The sequence below is a fragment of the Copadichromis virginalis genome, linkage group LG22 (genome assembly GCF_057382275.1).
Source record: "Copadichromis virginalis isolate Kocher_CV1m ecotype Utaka linkage group LG22, C_Virginalis_male_GT1.1, whole genome shotgun sequence".
NCBI lineage: Eukaryota > Metazoa > Chordata > Actinopteri > Cichliformes > Cichlidae > Copadichromis > Copadichromis virginalis.
In genome coordinates, this window is record NC_140638.1 from 29,295,575 (window position 1) to 29,319,219 (window position 23,645).

Genomic DNA, 23,645 nt, shown 5'->3' on the forward strand with positions numbered 1-23,645 from the left:
TTCACTACATCTGTGGGTCAGATCACCAGTCAGGTCATGGCCTCAGACAGATTCAGTGCTGTGGCTGCGCCTTCACCTCCACCTCGCTGTGTGGCTCAGCGTGTCGGCCCGCCGCAGAGCCGCAGATCATTATCACTATCAAGTACTGTTTCCCCAACAAAATAATATCTCTGCCTTTGATCCTATGCCAAAGCTTATTTCTGCACACTTTGGGCATTGTATCCCACAGATTGCTCTCACTCAGGACACAAAATCAAGCATGGCTAAAAATACCCTCTGTTCTTCTGATGAGACGGAAATGTATGAATTAACAATAGGAGCATCATGTCTGAATTAAGGTTACTTTCCCACACCTGCTCATTTTTTGCAGATGTTCTGTGTGTGTGTGTGCGTGTGTGCGTGCATGCGTGCGTGTGTGTGTGTGTGTGTGTGTGTGTGTGTGTGCGTGCGTGCGTGCGTGCGTGCGTGTGTGCGTGTGTGTGTGTGTGTGTGTGTGTGCTTGTTGCTGTTAGGGGTTTTTTTTGATGGGAAAGCTAGCTCAGGCTGTTAATGTAATCCAAACATTGTGCCAGGCTCCCGCTGTGGAGTATCCAATTAAAAAAAGCATCTTATGTGTGGGACTGAGGTTACAATGTCCAAACTGGGCCAGAGGTCCTGAAAGATTCAGAGCGGGCTGCATGCAGCTCTGCAGACACATCCTGAACAAAGAGAATACATCTGCTGCAAGGAGACACTTGTTTACAACTAGAAACCCACACAAAAACATGACTGTCTGTCCTTTGAAGCACAGCAAATTTTGTTTCAATGATCTTTAATAATCAAAGGTGTACACAAAAAGTTTGTATCTTCTGCCTGATATTGTGGAGGACTGCAAAAATGCCACGGTGGGTGGTACAACTCCAAGGTGATCAAGGCTGTCAGCTTTACCTCCTTTTAATATTTAGCTCATCAGTGTGCATCGAGGCTGCAACGTCAAACGAGAGCTGAAAAATCTTTGAATCTCTCGCATTTTCGTCACATAGTCTAGCACCTCACTTTAGAGCCAAACAAAATGAGTTGACAGCGAGGAGCTAATCAGGAGTAGAGTAACACCTACACGCAGAAAAAAAGCTTACATTTCCAAAAGCATTATCAACAAGACTGTCAATAATGTGTCTTTAAAGTTGTCCTCTTTTTTTCTCTATGCTTTTATGTAACTTTCTTTTTGAATTTTGTTGTCATGGCTTGTGTTTGGTTTAAGACATCCATCTGTAACACTTTTCTCTACTCCATCAAAAACAAGTAAGTAAAGGTTCATCCAATATTCATTTTCTTTGTTGATGCTGTACTATTAAAAAGACAAGGCCTGGTCATTTGTAAAGAAGTTTGCACTCATTTCCATTATTATTACTATTAGGGCTGAATGATATATCGCATTTGCGATAATATCGCGACATGATCAAGTGCAATTTTCTAACCGCAAAGGCTGCGATTATACTGCGATTATATTATACAATTCATGGGCTGCATCCTCCTGAGGCCGCATTTGTAGACCGATTACGTCACAGCGACGCGCCGAAGGCTGTCCAAATTACTACCATATCCCAGAATTCATAGCGCGGCCCAGCCAAACTCCAGTTTCCAGCAATGGCGGCCTCTACTAAGTTTTAAAATTACTCATACTAATCTTTCTGGGTCACAAAATAAACTTTTAACATATTTTCAGGCGAGAAAGTAGTTGTGTAAACATCAAATATCTGCTCGGTTTATCAAGATATCCCATATTTGCAAAAGTGCTTCGACGTTTTCAGAGGCGTCTGCTACCCACCAGCTCGACAGCTAGCCGGGAGCTCGAGGGTTACTGATGCGGCCGAGAACGGCACAACTCCCGGCACATCATTTTCAGATCACCGCGGAGTTTCGCTGCTCGGGTTAAACGTAATATATAAGTCACTTAGACAACCTAAAAATGTTATTGTTGGGCTTTTTTCAGTGTTTTGTTTGTTCGTGAGTAAATCGGTTTGGCTGAGATTAAAGTTATTAGATTAGATAAAATAAAACTTTATTAATCCCCCGGGTGGGTTCCTCCTTGGTTTTCACACAGCTGACTAAACGTCAAACAGAAAACTTATTAAACAGAAGTATGAGACAGTCGAGAATTTACACCAGTGTCTGGTTATATTTTAGATAGCAAGAAGCAGACGGCCGAGTTTATTAAACTCCACCGAGACAGCGGTGACGCTAATCAGAACTAGCCTTCTGATTAGCTAATCAGAAGGCTAGACCGTCCAATTTCACGCCTTTAAACTTTAAAGGCGTGTTTGTGTGTGTGTTTATACAATTGCTATTATGTTTGCACTTTATGTGTAATGTTACTGACTACAGAGATCAGTAAGATGTGTGTATTTTTTATTTATTAGTTTTATTTATTTAATATAATTTTTTAATTGAATGACTGTCTAGTAGTTCACAGATGTCGAAAAACTGAGTGTGGTAAAGCCACTGATTTTTTTTATGTATATTTCTGCAATCTGCACATTGTACTGACTTTCATTTTAATGTTTACACCAGGGTTCCTTGTCAGCACTTTATGCTCAGATGTTTGTAAGCTAAAAATAAACTATTGTGTATGTTCAAATATACTGTTGTGATTGAAGAAGTTAAATAAAAATGTCAGTCATCAATTCATGCATCACCTCATGTCATCATAACAGAGGTCTGTCTTCCAGGAAAGAACAGTTTAAAATTAATGTAATATAGTATTGGCCATACTATATGATGTATTGCTTGTCTTTGTTTAATAATACAGAAGACAAATACCTTAAAAAATAATCGCATATCGCGTCGCAATCGCAATATTGGGGCAAAAAATCGCAATTAGATTATTTTCCATAATCGTTCAGCCCTAATTACTATTAATATGTAGAATTTGTAGACAGGGGAGGATTTCTAGGACCTCATGCTTTATAGTTTCCATAGCCCTGACCAATCACATTTGAGCAGGCTTTGCTGCAAGCAGGTAACTGGCCTATCGGACATCATGTGGCCTTTAACTTATCTAATTTTGCTAATTTGGCAAAGCAGCTGATGAGTTCCCAGACTGAGTTTAAACAAATATAAAATGTATTAACATATCATATGTGCTAACCATAACTTTAATACATTTTGGGAGAGCAGCACCAACAGTAGCAAATGGTGCTTTGCAATATCAAACTGACAAAAAATACAAGAATCTAAATTATCTGTTGAGATTATTTAAAATATAACACTAAATGTTATATTTAGCTACAGCTCAGGTGGTAGAGCAGGTCATCTACTGATCGGAAGGTTGGTGGTTCGATTCCTGGCTTCCCCTAGTCTGCATGCCAAATATCCTCGGGCAAGATACTAACCCCAAATTGCTCTCCGATGCATCCATCGGAGTATGAATGTGTGTGAATGTTAGCTATAAAGCACTTAGAAAAATGTGCTTGTGTGAATGGGTGAATGCACAAGTTGTGTTAAGCGCTTTGAGTGCTCAGATGAGTAGAAAAGCGCTATATAAGAACCAGTCCATTTACCATTCAGGGCATTTTTTTTTTTTTACATAGTTTAATAGTATCATTCACATCATAACATAGCTCAAAAGCTTCTGTGTTAATTACAGTTAGGCGTGTCCACAACATAGACAGCATAAGCAAGGTAAACTGTCAATAAAATCCATAGAACTGCACAGTTAGGTTTGAAAACTGTTCCATAATTTGAGGTCTGCACTTTTGACGTTGAAACAGAGAGTCAGTGGGACTGTGTCTTGCTGCTACATCATCTTAAATCAGTCATGTGATTTGGCCATTTGTTGACTCTCGAGACTTAATTATAAAATGTCTCATTAATCCTAACCTTTTAATATGTGTATATTCACATGCTAACCTTGTTGTAACTAGGGTTTCTACAACAAGCAAAGCCAAACAGACCTCAGCTGACCTGTGCTGCATCTATCCACTGGGAATTCCCGGTCACAACAGGTGGAAACAAACCCAGCCTCAGAGCTAGTCTACGCCTAGTGCCAGTCCCAAGATCGGATAAATAGGATGGTTGCACGATGAAGGGCCTCCTGTCTAAAATGTATGCCAAATCCATTGGATCCATCAACTGTGGCAATCCCTTGGAAAAAGCTTCCCAACGCCCCCCACCTTTTTCTCCTCCTGTTTGCACAGGGACTGTAGCTGCTGGTCTCTCTGCACTACCACAAAATTAAGAATTAACAATTGCATCGCACTTCATGAATCCTGTACAACACTGTATCAAGTCCCTTCTCCCCTTATAGTCACCAGGGTCTGGCAACTTTTCTAATGGAAAGACAGTGGCTCCTAAAATTTATTTTTACACTCTAAATTTATTTTCCTGTATTCTATGTGCATTACTACAGTGACTGTAAGCTAGGCTTCCAGACCTGCAGGTGATGTACAGCTGAACACTGCACCTGAACGCCTCCTGTGCAGACCCACGCAGAGCACCAGAGCTGCTGCTCTGCTAACATTCTGCACGCTGCGCAGACACACACGGCTTAAAGCAGATTCATTTCCCCCAAGTCAGCAAACAGTCCCACCTTTATCTATTATTTTACCGCACATTACTTCTTAGATGCTTTGATGTCATCACTCGGGTAGCATGGCTTGCTAGATTTCTCCAATTTGCATCTCCACTGAGTGAAGAGAACAATAAAAGCCTTGTTCACTAAGGGGAACAAAGCACACAGTGGATCACATCAAATATGAATTGAAGCGAAGTAGAATTCCAGTAATAATGTGAAATTTAAGATTGTTTCTAAGATCCTGGATGAACTTTTGCTCTCAAAACAACTAGTTAAATTCACAATGGAAATAACAATTTTTTACAGTCGTGATTTCATGTTAATAACAGACGCACTTCCTGCCACATGAGGTGTTTTCGTACCTGGAAGCACTTCATTAGTATGCTGCTGAGGATTTTTCATTCCAGGCAGACTGTTAGTCCTGCTTGTCTCTTGTTTTGGCTTAAGATATTCCTCCAGCTCCAAGAGCCTGATGCTGCCTGTATGCGGCTTGTCACAGGGGGAAGAGATATGCTCTTTGCGGGAGAGGAGCTTTGCGAATGGCTCAAACTTATCAAAGCAGTCCGCCCCGTCCCCGAGCTTCCAATACAATGCCCCCCTAATTTTTCCTGAATGGAAGTCTCTCCAGACCTGGAGTAATCTCATATTCGCCGTGTGCACGCAGTAACTCCAGTTACTCCGGCTCTGTTCCCTGCATCCCCTGCCAATTGCATAATCAAGTCCAGAACTCATCAGCAAGATGGCAGAAGAAGTGCTCTATTAAGCCGCATCGTGTTCCATCTGTTGTGTAAGAGAGAGATAACAGTATTTACAGTTTTGGAGTTGTGGCAGACTGTTTCGGCCAAATTTTGTGCACCGCAGAGTACCGCTTACTTCATAAAATGTCACGGATTAATTCTGCCACTGCGACAGCGTCCAAGTGCAATCTTTGCCCTCGACGAAAATATCGCCAACTAACTTTATTGGAAGTACTACATTAAGAACTTGTTGTACAATATTTTACTTCACACTCTTTTTTTTTATTTCTTTTTTGGCATATCCTGGCCCATACTTTAAGTATTCACTCACTTTTATTCCATTCCGGTAAGAGGCTAATATTTGCTAGAACTCTACAGAAGACCTGCCATGTGGATAAAGGTCTTTAAGAGAGAGTCTGTCACAGAGGTGGCTGGTAAGTGTCTTTCAACTAGCATTAAGGATTCGGTGCTGCCATCTTCCCTCTATCAGCAAGGGAAATGAGTGTTGTTAGAAAAAAAAAATCTAACCTAGATCTGAAAAGGAGCTGATAACCAAAAGTGCTGAGTGAAACAAAGGCTTATCTGCCTTACTGAGTGGAATGAATTTACCTTACTGTACATGAATCAGCTCAATGAAAAATGCTGCTTTTTCAAATAAGACCCAATGGTTGATATTGTGAGGCCTCCAAAATATACAGACCTAACAGAGGACAGTTACTCTGTTAGTCTAGAGTCACTTCTGTTTACATTTCACTATATATAAAAAAGGAGATCAAAGCCTTTTGGCTCTTGCATTTTTCATTGTCTACCTTCCAGTAAAGAATGTGCCACACTTTTAAACCAGTCACTTTCATCAGTAGGCTGTGAGACAGAGCAGCGCAGTGGAATAGTTTTATTTATAATATTGTGCAAAAACCTGTTAAAACAGAAAGTCAGTCACAGAGTTTGTGGTTTACACTGTGCTATCTATATTTTTAATATTTAGGAGCATGTATAGGAGTGTAATAGAAGTATAATTGCTTCATTTTTCTGTGTACGCTTCTGTCCTTGCAGAACCTTGTAGAAAAACAAGGTGCAACACTCACTGGACTGTTAACGGGACATGGAATATTTAACACACCTGACTTTTACATAAAACCACCATGTTTTTATTACGATTTACTCCGAAAAGAATTTGAGCAAACTGACCTAAAGAAAAGTTAGTTAACCTAAAGTTAATCCCATCCAAGTTCTTTATTTTCAATGTGCCGTACTTAAGGACGAGTCAAGACCTTGACATCTCTAATTTTAAGTTAGATACCCATTACACAACCTCAATACAGTAATCTTTATAGTACGTACAGTCAGAAAATGTTGGCATAAAGGACCCATTTTTAACTAAGTGTTTACATCGTGTGTTAAGAGACAGCTTGTGTTCATATCCCCCCCACACTGCAGCACATTGGAACAATATTAACAATGATCATCTCAGTCATAGTGGCCCATTAGCAGCTCAATCTTTACACTGTTCTCGCACACGCAAACACTGGGAGCCGCAAAGCACATCTACACTAATCAATCTTTGTCCTCAACACAACTAAAACAACCAAGGCAACAGCACAAATTTAGAGATTTGGACGCAAAAGTGAAAGCTCAAACAAGTATGCACAACTATACTCTTCACTAGGTGTGCAAAACAGACGGAAAACTCAAAATAATTAAGTACATTTTAAACACCTGCATACATCACATTAAAGAGCCTATTTTAAATTAAGGGCCCACCCATTAACTGCTTTCCTGATTTCCCTTTTCCTGTCATTTTCAGATCACTTTACATGTTCTTTTATATTGGCTCAAACAACCAGGGATCAAAATAACCTGTAAACTGATTGTAACTATGGCAAACTCCAGCATCTTAACACCATTAAACTTGATTCGTGCCTGGCTTTGCTCTGAGCCCCAGCGAACCCTTTTAACCCTGAGATCCCCCAAGTTTGCGAGACAGCGAGTAGAACTGGCGCAGCTGTCGGCATAAAAAGAGCTGGGATTCAACAGAATTAGTTACAACCCAGAAGGACTGCTTACAGACCTGGGCTCCTTGTCTCGTCTGTTACCTGTAAAGACACCAACAGCCTGCTCGACTCTCGAACAAAGCCCGTGAGTGCTGCTTGAAGGATGCACTTGGCTGCTGTAAAAGCACACTCCTTAGAGCGCAGGAGTCTCCAGAAAGTGTTTGCAAGAGAAAAAGGGGGGGGGACCCCGACAGCTTCAAAGCAGGACCCTGTGCAGCGGATTAATTAAAGCGTCTGCATGCGAGCGCTTTTGTCGCTCCATCCACACACACACACCATTTCAGTCACGTCCGTGTCTTCAAAATAGGAAACACTTCTATCCGAATAAAGAGCGATTATTCCTGCGCTGGCACCACAGCTCACACATGTCAGCACGGGGATAGAGATGAGGGCAGCCTGTAAACTGAGATGTCATTCCGTTCCTTTCACGAACTGCAGGCTAGCATTTCACGGTATGCCATCAGAAAAAGAAAAAAAATATATAGGATATTCAGATATTCACTTTACCGGCATTTCCCCGGCTTTATGACATATCATATCCACTAATTGCAAACTAATTAAGACGAGCTGAAATGTCATCATTCACGCCAAGGCTTGGCCAATTTAAAGGTTTGAAGGTGCAGTGTTTAGTCTCTCCTGCCATATTTTATTCACTACTGGAGGCTAAAGCACAGTGTGAGCATGAAAACTTGGCAAAAACAGCCCTGTTGCTAAAAAGCACCTGGCTGTGCTAGTGTGACCAAGGGGAAATTTGTAAGTACCTCTTATTTTTAACTCAAAAGTGGGCGGACTGCTGATGTCGTGTAGCCTGGAGACCAAACGTTAAAAACTAAAAGTTCTTACTAAACATTTTTCGCGCAGCTCAAGTGTTTACTTCAGTGTTTATCCAGGGACGCTTACCTTGATCCAGTAGCCGCAGGGAGTGCTGAAAAGACGGATCCAGCGTGTCCTTCTCTGCCATGAGCTCCGGTAAGTACTTTTCGCTCCCCATCTTGTCCTGCGCTGCTTTCTGGGCTTCCAGCTACACTGCTCAAACGCAATTCAAGAAAAGATCAAAACAAAAACTTGCTCGGCGTCCAGGAGGCTCCAAGTTGGGAATATTTGTGTGGGGGGAGGAAAAAACGCGGGCTCTAATGTCATCCGCGCTCGCGCTAGAAGAGCATTTCCCAGTCCTCGCGGAATACACACACACTCTCTCTCTCTCTCTTTCGCACGCGCGTGCGCGCACACACACACAGTGAGCGTTTAAATTTGAACGGTAGGTTTTATCCCATCCAAGCAGAAGGCAAAGCCCAGCTACGCATTACACCCGGAGCGGTCCTCTCCTCTGTGGGTGAAGGGGCTCTTTGAAGCTCCCTCTGTTGTATCCAGAGCTGAACCGAGGCGGAGGCAGTGATTGGTCGCCGCGCGCTCACGTAGCGGGCGGAAGGGGGCGGAGCGACACTTGGGAGCTGTCCGCGGTGCTGAGTCCCGCAATTACCATATCATTATCATAAAATCACCATGAAGAGTGGCAATTGAGAAACACCCAACTAAAGCAAACACTCCAAGAGTAAGAGTGTGTTTTGTTCTGTGCAATGTAAATAATGCACATTACTTCCACTACAGCTTATTACACTCTAAAGCCCCTTTATTTTTCAAGATACACAGCACAATTTGCAACGAGTAAAAAGATGCTATTAGCATAATAAGTTTGTGTTTGAGCACTGGGAGACACAATAAGGGTGTCTAAACCAGGAAAGTGTAAGTTTCAGAACCAGTCTACGACAGCCATTCCTTGTTATATTAATCCGTACCGAAATTAGTTGGCAGTCCAAGATGGCGGCACTGAACTTTACTGCTGAAACATTAGTAAAGCTGTAAACTTTTACTCTGTACTGCCACCGTTGTGTATTTTTTGTCTAACTAACTAAGCCATATGCAGAGCACTGATAAGTACTATGCTGATATTACTACCGGATTGACTCTACCTTGCTAAGAACCAAAATAAATCCTGTTTTACTCGCTCCTTGTGGAACACGGTCACTAGCGGCATTCAAGTTCTGAGGTATCTGGAATGCAGTCTTAGAAACACTACAGAAACTTCCATTTTTGTATTGTTGCGGTTGAAGGCAATGACTATTATCACTTTGCTGCTAGAAATTCTCTGCTGCTGCTCACTTCATGACTGAAGATAATGGATTCTATAAAGCAACCCATGGTGTTGTGATGTCCCTAATACTAACAGAAATGCATTTTACTGCAATTGAAACCTATAAAAATCAAAAAATAAAACTCAGTATGTCTCAGCCACTTTTATCAAAAACACAATGAACATTTCCAGAAGTTGTTTACCTCACCAAATGTACATTTTGGGGAGTTTTTGTACTCCATGGGACCCCCATTCAATATTATACCTACAATATCTCCTGAGCTCTTCCAGAGAGAGGGAGACATCCATTATATTTGAAGTTCATCAAAGTGTACATCACACACTTCATTTCCTGCATTCTGGTGAATTTTTATGCACCAGGTGACAGCACATCATAAACTGGAATATAATGCAGGGAGGTTCAGGCATTCTCAGCTATTCTCATTTTTTAATATTACGCCTGCTGAGTCAACACACAGGACTTCTCATGTTGGAATATTGGTTAATATAAGAGAGGAAAACAAACAAGCAATGAGAGAAAGGAAAAAAAACAAAAAACAGAAAAAAAACCCAAAATAACAAGCCACAACCTGGGAGGGATTATGATATTAACCAACCCTTTCCATAAGAACCACACAGAAGTTGGCTACAAGATCACTGAGCTTCACATTCCTGTTAACACAGACAGAAGTTTGAATGTGTTCGTACTTTGTAGAAGTGCGCTATCTGTACATTGGGCCACACCTCTTAATCTTCCACAAGTGTATAAAATCACACACCTAGCAATGCAGTCTGCCTTTGAAAGCATTTGTGAAAGAAGGAGTCAGTCTATAGAGCTCACTGAAATCAAATCAAATCAAGTGAAGTACTTCAGTAGGATGCAAGAAGTGTGAAATTTCTTCCCTCCTAAATATTCTATGATCAGCCCAAAGTGGTATCACTGCAAAGTGGAAGGATTTAGGAATCATGGCAACTCAACCAGGAAGTGGTGAACCAGGTAAAGTTACAGAGTGAGGTAACTGAGCACTGCTGTGCATATTGTGGACTGTAAAAGTCACCAACACTCTGCCGGCTCAGTAAGCAAAAAGTTCCAAACCTTCTCTCGCTTTAACATCAGCACAAAAAGTGTAATGTGTAGGTGGCCCAGTGCTTCTGTCCACATGATTCAATTTTAGTGTTATATTTTAGATGCAGATATTCCACATGCATTGGAAAGCTTTAGTTTTTCATTTTGTCTCTTCCCCTCACCCCCAACCAGTTGCAGCAGATGGATGCCCCTCCCTGAGCATGGTTCTGCTAGAGATTTCTTCCTGTTAAAAGGAAGTTTTTCCTTCCCACTGTCACCAACAGCTTGCTCATAGTGGGTTGTCTGACTGTCTTTTTTTCTCCATATTACTGTAGGGTCTTTACCTTACAATGTGAAGCGCCCTCAGGCAAATCGTGTTGTGATTTGGTGTTGTATGAATAAAATTGAATTGATTTTTGCAGATTTTAAATCTAACTTATATTGTAGTATTGTAGTCCAAGCTACCTAGTAGTAATAAAAGATGCAATAATATACATTCATAAATCATTAATTAACTTTTTATGTTAGTATATTTTTATACCAAAAGTTTTGCACAATTAAGTACGATTATGAGTTTCACTGGAGAGACAATCCTAAAAAAAAATCCCTCTTTGCAAATCAGTTGTTTAACACCAAACAATCATGTGCACTTTTGATGTAACACAGTCTGAACTTGCAGTGCTTTCGACACTACTTTTTTGCAGTGGATTTATTTCTGACTCGTTTTCTCAGTTTTGCGAATCAGAATTTAAAAAGCCACTACACAACAGTGACTGCAAAGTGATGAGATATGCTGGGGGAATAGCATTAAATACAATATCTGTAAACTCTTTAATGAGTAAGAGACACACAGTGAGTCACTGTGTTTTAAGGGCATAAATCTAGTCTGCACATATTTGTTTTCCAAGCCTTTCTCTCACACACGTTAGAAATAGAAACACAAGGTGTGGGCATAGAAATGACTGTTGATAAGTGCTGACAGATCCACCCAACAGATGTATGTATGAAAATAGATTTCCACAGATGCTTTTTTGACTGTTTAAATCCTGTGAAAATTGCTCATGTATTAAAACACTGGGTGTCACTCAAGGCTACACAGGCGAGGCTATTCGGGGCAGATACAGGAACATCTCGCGTGGTGATATGTGCTCTTTATTCATTTAAACAATTGATTAGGACAGCGTGACTCTTTGTTAAGGACAACATGTCAATAGTTCTAAAAAAAATCCATTCACCTTCTTATAGGTCAGCCATGTGTTTCTCCTGGGCGTGATTATGAATTTATTAAATAAGTAGGAGCTGCTGCTGTTGAGAAAACACAGCCACAAAAAAAAGGCCTGCGGACAAACTTAGTGAGTCTCCACACAACTGGCACCAGCGACATTAAATGGCAGATACAGAGCTTATCCAGGCGGCAGATATCTAAAGATACGTCCACTTTTATCAGATGGAGCCCAGCAGTTCCTGGAAACACGCACAATGACAATGAATACCAAAATGTATTTGTGAGGAAATTTGTGCGGTGCGGTGTTCGAACAGATGGGAAGGTAACAGGATTTGCACATAGGCTTCATATTTGTTTAAGAAAAAAAAGTGGTAAAAGAAAAAAAGAAAAAGATAAGAATTCTGTCAATATTTGTGGAGGATGCTGCGGTAGCCTCAGGTGGGCGGCTATCTGTAGGCTGATCAGCACTGGTTATATAATTGAGAATTTTTTTCCCTTCCCCTCTCCATTCTATTTCAATAACTTGGAGAAAATGTGACCCAGAGGCTAAAAGCAAGATGGGTTTATGTATATTTATCAGCGTTTATATTCTCCATGAACTTTGGAATGCGCTATTGGTTATTTTTCTTTTTTTTATATATTGCTTGATATTTGTGCTCTGGAATAACCGCTCAGGGCATTAATGATTGTAAAATAAACAGCGCGCAGTGAAAATGAATGGGTAGAAATATGCACGCTGAGGTCTGCGAGCTTAGGAGTCAACCGCGCAGATAGAGAAACTGCAGTGGCGCAAAGAAGGCATGCGTCATGCAACGTCCCACTTTAGACATGTGAGCCCTCCCCACCACCAGCACACCGTCACCCCTCCCCTCCTGCTTTGATTCTTCCCAGACTCTCGTTTATGTGTGATTCACGGCAAAGAGAAATGCATTATGAATCAGCTTACTTTTTAATCTCTCCCAGAGACCATTAAAAACCGGCTCAAATGCACTAATCTCCTATTCAGAGGAGCGACTTATTTATAGATATGCTTGCCATCTGTTGCTCCTCGTCTTCTTAAACAAAGCCTGGCGTTACCGTTGATGTTTGGACCAAAGTTACAGGGGCCTATACCTGGAGATGCTGGCTTTTTTAAAATTTATTTATTTATTTATTTAATATTTTTAAAAATTTTTATTGAAAGGGAGCTCAGTGCTGTAAGTGATTGCAACACATCAGCTCCAATGAAAATAATCATGGTTTATGGTGGTGTTGGAGGGACCCCCTCCCACCCCCTTCTACACAAGTCACGGGCAACCAAACGGGCAGCAGGGCGGGGTGTAAGCAAAGCTGTGAGGTATGTTCTGTCAGGCGGGTGTAAAGAATGAACAACAGCGGGCTATTACATTGACAAAGTGTTATTTTGATCATTAGAGAATGGCTGGCCCGCCAGCCCGTCCCAGCCCACTAAATATGATGTCGGACTGCTACACCTAGACAGGCTGTGCAGCGCCCCGGGGCGTCATAAATGCTACATGCACCCATACTATTACATCTGCAGTCTTCTGCTTTCAGGGTCAGCGTTTTCTTTTTTCTTTCTTTCGTTTCTCTCTCTCTCTTTCTTAACAAGAAGAGTTCATCAGAGCCGGAGACAGCAAATGTTTATTGATTTCAATGTCTTGTCAGCTTTCAGTCTTCTTAGAATTTCTTTCCAGGGAGAGGGAGCCGTCACGGTTTTGGGTGGAGATGTTCGGCTTGTCACCTGAGGAAGTAATTAGACTTTGATTTGTCCTCAAGTTAATTGCGGTGTCACTTCGTGTCAGGAGAGGAAAGTGAGGTGGGGGGTTTCAGAGCTTTGGGTGGTGTTAGTGGTGGGGATCTTAACTTTCTACTTAAATTTGGATATGACAAATAGAGGGGGCATTTTTAGCACCTCAAAAGGGTGGATTCCCTCAGCAGTGGTTTGGCAGGAGAGCAGCAACACTGCCTCCTTGTGCCCATTTTAGCAAACAATGTGAGAAAAAGAGATCCTCATCATTAAGAAAAGGGAGGTGGGATGGAATTAAAGCCCTATAAGAGCAAGGAATGCATGTCTGCGCTTAAAGGCGGACTAATTGCTGTAAAGCTTTGCTGTGGGGGGGTTTTGCTTAATTTATTAGCACTCCCCCACATATACACACACACACCCTTCAGTGCATATTATGCTTTGGTAAAAGCCTCATTACAGAGATAGACCGGTCTTGTGTTTAAATCCAAAATAGCGGGTATTTGGAGAAAATCATTTTAATGCATAACTAGAAAATGAGGGAGGAATTAGAAGAGGTGCGCAAAGAGAGGAAATGGGTTTTTTTATGTCACTGTGCTGCCCCTTCTTCTTTATTTATCCTCTATTTCCTCCTCTTAAGAGGTTCTACAAGCTGCATGCACGCTCTGCAGTGCCAAAAAGCTTTTGTAATGCTAAATTGCATTTTCTCTTATACACTTTGCAAATACCCCCTAATAACAGAGGAATAAAGCACAATTCCTCCTGCAGCCACGCTTGTCTTCCAGAGTAATTTTAACAAAGCTCTCCTTTCAGCATATTGTTTGCTTCCTCATAGAGACCCACAATGCCGCTTCAGACACAAAAAGGCGCCTTATTGTGGCCACTAAATGGAGCGCTTGCGTCCATTAAAGAGTCATTCAACACAAATGATATTGCCAGTGCCAATCTATCAGCCGCATTGATCATGCATCGTTGGCTGTGAAGTGCAGACTCTGGTCTCCTGTCCTGGAAGTGTTGAGCAAAAGAAACCTAATGAGAAACTGTCAGCAGCGCGCAGGTAAACAAATCAATGGTACCCTGCAGGGCTCCCAAGGTCAAGACACACACAAACATACTCCCAAACACACACCACCAAGTCGTCCAAAGAACCTGAGGTTGGAGCTGCCGTCAGAGCCTGTGCAGTGTAAAGGGGCGCTGTCAGGGTCTGGCTCGCAGCAGGTAAACTGGCTTTAAATGGGATTTCTCCATGCTGCTTCGTCAGTGCTTTACCTTAAGGAATAGTTCTGACAGGTTTGGGAAATATGTTTCTTTACTTTCTTGCTTTAGATGAGATGATTGATAACAGTCTCATGTGTGTAAAACTGGGACTGAGAGGCACTCTATCATCTCCACTCACAGTTACTGAGGCTGCACTCGTGTTCCTGTGAACCGGGGATTTTGCATAGAAAACGACATAAAGTGAAACCACAGTAAAAAACAAGTCCGCAGACTGCTTTAATAACAAAAACGATGACAAGTACTGTGAAAGCCCAATCAATACCGGAGTAAACGCGAGGGAAATTCTGAAATATTCATACACTGACATGTTCCATTAGGCTTTGTTCTATGGCAGACTATAACATTGTCTTTACAAATGCTTGTTTTTGCTCTCATAAGCAATTCTAAACACAACTGATAGCTAATGCCAAAGCAGATAAATCATTTTCATTTTTTTTGCTTAACTGGCAGCAAGTGCAACATGTAGTCAGTGGCTCAGTTTTCATCTTTTTTGTTGTTGTTATTTCTGTGTAATGAATAAGAGCTTAATAGAGCAGCCCTAAGTAGCTCATGCTACAGTATGTATTGACTGAATGTGTGGTGAGTGCGCTTACATACCAGAGAAAGGCACAAGGTCAACAGCGGTAATTATTCTGTGGGAAGCACGTTGGTCTTCAGTGGGTGATTTCATTTCCTGTCATTAGCCACAGCGATTAAGCACAAGAACAATGATAGCATGATAGCATCAGCAACCACCACACAGCCCCAGGCTGCTCTCAGTATTCTCCAATATTCTCTAAATGTCGCTTAGCATGGGCTTGAGTCTCATGTTGTGTTGTGATAGCCTGAATCCTGAATGCTTTTCTTAATTACCTATGATGACATCTAGTCTGATTTATCTGTCTGTATGTCTGTTTGTCTACACACACACACACACACACACACACACACACACTAGACAATTTATGAGATACACCAGTGGTTCCCAAACTTTTTTTGCTAGTGTAACGGGGCAATGTGATTATGATTTAACACAGGTGTTATTCTAGAAGGGAAACCCTCCTCAAAAACGGACGGAGCAGTGGAGCAGCCAAGGGAATGCACTGAATTAAAAACTGGCTCATAAAATATAATTTATTATACCAAAACAGTTAAAAATGTAAAAGGAATTAAAACAACCCTGGCCAGGGAAAACTCTTAATAAAAATCAATTAAACATAAACATTAAAAGTCCAGTGGCATTCGCCACAGCGTAAAAGTCACTAAAAGTTAAAAAAATCCAGGCAATCGGAGTGGACGAGGAAAAACCGGGCAGCGTCCTCGCCGTCCTGTCAGCGTTTCCGCTCCAGAGTGCTGGAAGAGAGGGGCAGCGACAGTCACTATTCTTTATAGTGGCTACGGTTGATTATAGTGCGATAAGACGCGAGACCTACCCCGGATGGGCAGAGCTCTTAACTCTGCCCGCCGCTTTCCTGTAGCACGCCAACCGGCACCAGCCCGTCTCGCCGTGGGAGATAGGGCGCTGATTCCCCACCATGATCTGGCCTCCAGTTATTCCAGCAGCAGAACAGCTCCCTCCGCTTCTCTGCTCGCTGGCGTCGTCTCCTCCCAAGTCCTGCACGGCAACCTTCACCGCCCCCCGTCCGGGCTTGCGGCCGCCAACGCCTGACACAGTTCACTCCACCATTTTTGCCACCTCGTCTCCCATGCCTCTGTCTCTCAAGCCTATCTCTCCGTGGTCTTCCAGGCCCTCTTATTGGCCTCTGGGACCTCCCAGGTGTGTCAGGTTCATAATCAGGGAGGGGCGGCGTCTTTCCAGGACAAGTCACCAATGAATACCATAAAAACATACAATAAAACCCATAAAAATAAAACACTGTACAATATTCAAATATTAAAAAAGTAAAACACAGCAAAACATGCACAATAAAAAACCCTAGGTAACTTGTCCCTTTCCACCCCGTGACACTAGAGCCCCCTCCGCCTTTGTTTTCCAAGAAAAATAATCTCCTGCTTTGCGTTTGTGTGGAAGCCCCGTCAAATTATGCTAGCAGTGTCCAAGCATTCTTTTTTTTTTTTCTTTTCATACCACGCCCCCCCCCCCCCCCCCCAGGGGGTGGGCCCCACACTTTGGGAACCTCTGAGTTACACCTTGTTAGAGTCTCCACATTCCAAGTGTGCTTTATTGGATTGAGATCTGGTGACTGTGGAGGCCCCTTGGGCAGATCAAACTAATTTTCAGTGGTCAAGAAACCAGTTTGTGATGATCTGAGCTCTGTGACATGGAGTGTTCCTGCTAGAAGCACTCATAAGGAGATGGGTACACTGTGGTCACAAAGGAATGCACACGGTGTTCACCATGGTACAAAGGGCCTCAAACTTGAGTTCCTGTTGCCTTCAGCTAGAAGCAGTGTGGCCGTTCACTTCTGTTCTCTGACAAAATATCCAGACAGTATATTTTGCATATTTGTCACATATTTATATTTCAGATCATAAAACCAATTATAATATTAGACAAAGATGACCCTAGTAAATAGAAATAATTTAATCAATTTAATAAATGAAATAATTAATTTCATTTATTAAATGGAAAAAAGGATACCCAAACCTACATAGCAAATTCTCTGTAAAAATGACTTTATTTGATTTCTTCCAATTTCAACATTTGCACAGAGAGAAATGGACAAAACCTGTAGTGTTGGTATATCTCTGACAAGCATGCCCTTTACTTGCTTTTCCAAGGTGTCGTAGTTATGGCATAAAGGAGATAAAGGATTTGGCTAACAGCAGTCTTCTTCATCCCCACAGATCAGCTGTCTAGGCCAGGCAGGCAAATCCTCTGCTCAGCCCTTTCAACATTATCTTTCATCCATCATCACTGCAACTAATGGCTCAAGCAACCAGGGGGGAAACTAGTTCAACTTCCCCTCCTTCTCAGTTCCATTTCCTGTGATAAAAACTTTCTTCCAATCTATAGCTTTTTACCCCCGCCCCCTTTTTTCTCATCATGTTTATGTGACGGTGATGTCCAGTGGTTGAAAACTCGATTTAATTTGAGGATTTTTATATTTTGACTTTGTATGAGCATTGTAGTTTCACCTTGTCAGTTTAAGTTACTTGAATGTCATTCCTTAATTTGAGGCATGGGTGGATATTCTGAAAAATACATCTTTTGTCATTTCATTCTAGGAGAATCTCTTTCTTTGTTTAGTGCTTCTCAAAACCAAGAGAAATATAATAAGGAAATCTTTCAAAACATGAGGCTGATAGTCTGCTCCCACTCCCAGCAGTTTTTCTTTTTACTTAAAAAATGTAGAACTTTAAACTTAAACTATGTATATGTATGTATCCATCCAACCTCTTTAACTTGTCCTTATCAGGGTTGAAGGGGGAGTGTGAGGTGATGAGTGTGACAAATATGTGAAGACAAAAAAAGTGCTCTACATGGAAAAGACAAATCAATTGTAAAGACAGGAGTGACATGTCCTAGAGAAGGGGCCCTAATAATTGTATTATTAACAAGTAAGGTTTTCACAAGTGGCCCGGCAGCATAGAGGTCATCCTGTAATAAAGAGGTGACAAGAAGGTCACAGTTTCAATGAACGTCAATATCAGCTAAACACCAAGCAGCTGACTCACTGCAGTGTGTCTTGATAACAAAGTCACTTACCAGGGCATGCCCTGTAGTGGGGTGATAAGATGATAGTAGCTCAAAGGCTGTATTTGTAAAGCTACATATTCATTTCAGGGGAAGGAAAATCATTACTTGGAATTCACTATTCAGCAGCACTTAAACACAAGGAGCTAACCTGCTTAAGTGTCTCGAGTTACTGCTTTGACTTCATTCATTCTTTATGGAGGACAGCAGGTTGGAAATCCAAGTAAGCAGTTTGGAGCACACTAGTTTTGATAGCTACTATAAAGATGATTAATTAAACTAAATGGAGTAGAAGAATACCGGGGTTACCAGAAGCCTTGAACCTGACACATACTGAAGCATACTGGGGCCTGGAAAGTTTTAAACTATCCTTCAAAGATATGTGGCTGCCCTGAAACTGCCAAATATGTCACCATTATTTTCACAAAGGGAAAAGAATATGGGGGCTGGCAGGTAGGTGGATAAACATAGACCTTTATTCTATAACTACTAGAGCTGATAAAAAAATATAATCACTGCAAGATTCAGTTAAGTATTACAATCTACAAAACAACAAGAGCCTGACAAAGACTGAGGGAGGGCACACACACAGGATGATGTGGCACAGGTGAACTCAAGTGTGACAATAACATGTCATGTCGGCATACGACTCCTAAACAAGAAGTATCAGCAGGACTGACCTCGTACTCTGTGAGAGTAACACATAACCCCGGTGGACCGACGGCCTCAGCAGGGTGATACACACTTATTTGCAAAGGTTCCCAGCATCAGAGTTTGTCGTGCATGAAACACATTAAGAAAATAAAAGTGACCACAGGCCAGGGGGAGCAACAACAAGCTAAGATGGTGATGATGATAAACTTAGCATGGTGTCTATGAGACTTCAGCACAACAGCACAACCTCATTGATAGTTTCAATTCAGTTTATTTTTTCAGTGCTAAATCACAATAATCACCCCAAGGTGCTTTATATTGTAAGGTAAAGGCCCTACAATAATACAGAGAAAGACTAATGACTAATGGTCTACAGCTAAGTTAAAACTGATCCTGACTATCTAAAGCCATACATGGTAGCATCGTCCGTCTCATGTGATTATGGGCTGCCATGTCTGATGGACGCTGCAGCGTTTGCTATGACTGATCTGTCACGAAATGACAACATTACACAGTTGTGGCAGAACATCTCCGATGGTCCTTGGCTATGCCGTACTCTCTTAAAAACTGTATTTTGGATTTACTGGTTTTATCTTTGTCTAATGTTACAATTTGTTTGATGATCTGAAGCGTGGCAGAGTCTCTCTCTCTCTCTCGTCCTTAGCGGGTGTCTGGCGGCAGTTGTCGACCGCGCAACCAGTACGCTGCTGTAGGTGCCGCAGGTTCTCTTGCTTGACCAACGATGATCTCCCACACTTTTTGATCTAAGGCAATGGTTCTTGCCAGCTCAAGATCGATTCGACGGGCCTTCAAATCATCCTCGATTTGTTTCGTCCATGTCTTCTTTGGTGCATTTCGCTGCACCTTCCAATCGGCGGGGCGGGTCAACCAGAGTAGGCCATGGGGGTAGCGGCTCAGGTCCATTCGACAAATGTGGCCAAACCATCGGAGTCGGCAACACTGGATTAGTTCGCCGATCGTCGGTTGGCTGCCGCAGCTGGTAAGGAAGGTGTCATTCGAATGATGGTCGCGAATGGAAATGCCAAGAATGCATCGAAGTACAGCACTCTATAGTTTTGTCGTTCGGCCGCATTTTCAAGTTCCGCAGTGACTTTGTTCCAGTACGCCTCATGGTCTGCTTTCATCTTCAGCCGCACCTCATGGTTTAGCTGACGATTCTTTTCGAAGTTGGTTAGCTTGGCCTTCTTGCGTTCAACGACTAGGTCGAGACACTCGTCCGAGATCTACGGTTGTGTGCGACATCGGGCGGGTGGGCACAGCGGCTTGGCGCAGTCCAAGATGGCTTCCAATATTGTTTGCTCTTCTTCGTTGGCATCATCACTCAGGGGGAGGAGGGCAAAGCGGTTCGAATATGCGATCTGAAATTGGTATTGGTATTTGGAATTGAATTGGTGTCGGCTTCTTCGCTCGTTGGAGCTGCATGCGCACTCGGGCGCGGACGAGATAGTGATCAGAGCCATAGCCGGGACCGCACATAGCCCGGATATCTTGCAAGGACAATCGGAACCAGGTGTTGATGAGCATGTAGTTGAGTAGCGCCGAGTCGTTTCCTCTTGGGTTGCGCCATGTCAGACGGTGCTTGAGCGAGTGTTGTAATAGTGTGTTCCCGAGGACCAGTTGAGGTGAATGACAACAATCGCAGTCCATTGTCGTTCATTTCTCCATGGCCGAACTTTCCCATCGTTTATTCCCAGCCAGTGCGGTCGATGCCGACGTGGGCGTTCATGTCGCCGGTGACCATGATCATGTCGGTTTGAGGTAGGGAGTCCAGGACGTCTTGCAGGCAATCATAGAATTAATCTTTGGATGCATCGGAGTTCGTTTCGGTCGGCGCGTAGACTGCGATGACGTGTAGCTTGATCATATTGTTAACAGTTAGGACGGCGATACAGGTTGAAAGGCGACGACGCTCACAGAGAACCGATGGTGCACCATGAAGCCGACTCCGGCTTCTCTTTTTTTCGCCACCTGAGTAATACAACGTCATCTTCTCGTCCATGGCCGGCACTTCGACGGCGAAGGTGCCAGATCCAGTCAGCCGAAGTTCCAATAGGGCCGTTATCAAGGCGCTGAGTTTTGAATGTTCACGGGCGATGATCTCCTTCTGCCCAACATGGTGACCAGTACTGACGTTCCACGCTGCGATGTTGATCGGCGTCTTGGGCGTTAGTCGATGGAGTCGATGGCCAGTTATCCATTTCCCACCAGCGCCCTGGGTACCCAGCGCTGGCGCATCGGCTGCCCCGGATGGGGTAGCATTGGTCGATAAAGCTGATATTTGAGATTCCAGGGTTTCAAGCCTAGTTTCCCCGATTGGTCGGTTCTGGTTGCTTCGGCAAGGCGACCACCCTCCTCCTTTCACATCTGGGCTTGGGACCGTCCTTGGTGGAGTTGCGTGGCAGAGTAACAATATCAACGGAATGGACAAACACGTTTTCAATCCTCTATGGACAGATATGTTAGAGCAGCCTAGCCTTTACATAAACTTAAGTCATCAATGGGACCTTTGGCCACATTTACTGTATGAGCATACATGAGCATACAACAACAAAATAGTATATTTCAATATATTTATGACAGAAAAGAACAAGTAACAGATCAAATTTAAAGCTCTCTGGAAGAAAAAATGTACTTTTTCTGTGAAACAGGAAAACAACCATCAGGAATAACTGCTATGATTTGAAGTCTTGCTATTTAAGCAAACTAAACTTTCGCTCCTAGGTTTTATAGAAACTTACAATCAAATTTGCACTCAAATCAGTTTAATCATTTAATTATCAGCTTAACAGCTAGAATAAGAAGACAATTTCCCTACCTCAGAAAGTGAATGCAAAGTAAATAAGGAGTGATGTCTTGAAGGTTCTGTCTCCCCCTCTTCCCTCACTTCCATGTTATGCTTTTGATTTTTAAGTATGGGTTGTGTTCATGGTCTTCTTCTTCTTCTTTTGTTTGTTGTAGCAAGGGTTCCCGTGTCTTTTGTTTCCATTTGTTTCTCTTAGTTATCACAGTCGCATTATTAAACAATTGTTGAATGGCAGCAGTGTTGTGGTATCTAGTCTGTTGGTTTCCTTTGTGCCATGCATTTCACCTCTTTGAAACGACAAGCTGCACAACTTGTATAAATGCAGCATAATCAAGGCTTATGTACTCTATCGATCAGGAATTATGATGTCAAAAAAATCTTTTTGAAACAGTCGTAGAAAGTGAAACAAGGACAAAAAAAAAAAAATGAATTTATAGAGTCACCTGTGAAAATGAAATACTTCCCGAGCACTGTTCCTGGGAGTTAATATCAGATGTGAAGGTTCAGAGAAGGCTTCTCTTTTTCATAATTCAATGTTTGAACATGCAAATACCAAAGGAAAGCTTTAATGTGAAAAACCTGCAAAAAATAAGAATGTAGCACATGAGGGGAAATTAATTTGCAAATCCTCAAATACAATGTTAAACAAAATCCAGGAGTGATAGTCCAGGAATTAAGACCTGATCTATATCAGATGAGGAACTGAGAGGATAAAATGATCTCTGGTGCATTACATCCCTCTGGGGAATCCCACCGTTATCACTCTCACACAAAGCCATTATTTTCTGTTAACTGCAAAAAAAAAAAAAAGAAAGAAAAAAAAGGGATGGACGTGCTGGATGAAAAAGGGGGTAATTGGCATCGCAGTGCTCTGCCGGAACTGGGAAACATCTTTTTCAGTCAGTCACACTGGAAGCAGGGTCTGCAAATGGCAGGTACAGAAGGCGATGTTCTGAACAATGATGCCCATCTTTCAAAGTGAAAACACTCAAAACAAGCACTGAAGCCAGGGGTAATGTCAGCTTGTTTGACAGTTTGGGTATATTCTTGCAGGTGTTACAGAAATGTAACACCCGCAAGATGATCGGAACTTAACCCCCCACCCCGAAAAAACGGTGTCACGGAGAGAGGTGGAGAGTTTCCAGAGAGACCAGGACCCTGAGATGCTGCTTACACACTGGAGAGATATACCATAATGCACAACACAGAGGTAACGGTGAAAAATATAGATTGTATATAACAGATGGAGATGGTTTCCAGCTCTAAAAAGCAAACTCAGATCACAGACGTGCTTGAAAGGATAAACAATAATGTGCTCACTGGTTAACAACTTGTCACTCACAAGTCACCAGCCACTGAGCACTCACGGTCAATCAGTTTCTCGCTTCACATCTACTCCATTCTTTCATAACATCCAATTTCAAAACACTGAGAATGTGACTGCAAAAATACTCTGCTCAATGCTTCATAAGGGAATAACCAGTGAGTAACATCATCCTGCTTATATATATAGTGCTGTGTAAAATGACATGCCCTCTTCTTGATTCCTTAGTTTTTTGCTCATTTGGCACATTTACAGGCTTCCGACGATCAGACAAACTTTAACATTAGACAGAGATAACTCGATTAAATGCAAAATGCAGTGTTTTTAAATGATGATTTCACTTATTAAGGGGGGAAAAACTATCCAAACCCACCTGGCCCAGTGTGAAAAAGGTAAAAACTTGGTTATGGTCATTTGTTTGA

General features: G+C 42.2%; 1 protein-coding gene across 4 annotated transcripts in view; it reads right to left on the reverse strand.

The window, feature by feature from the left end:
• Positions 1–23,645, reverse strand: part of khdrbs3 (KH domain containing, RNA binding, signal transduction associated 3) — a 204,896-nt gene that overhangs the window by 147,943 nt on the left and 33,308 nt on the right. The window contains exon 1 of one of the 4 annotated variants that reach the window (XM_085445804.1): positions 8,241–8,718. The exons of the other annotated variants lie outside the window; for them this stretch is intronic. Within the exon in view, the coding sequence (XP_085301930.1) occupies positions 8,241–8,331 (91 nt within the window). The 5' untranslated portion in view covers positions 8,332–8,718. Of the gene's footprint in view, positions 1–8,240; positions 8,719–23,645 lie in introns of those variants that run through there. 4 annotated transcript variants of the gene reach the window in all.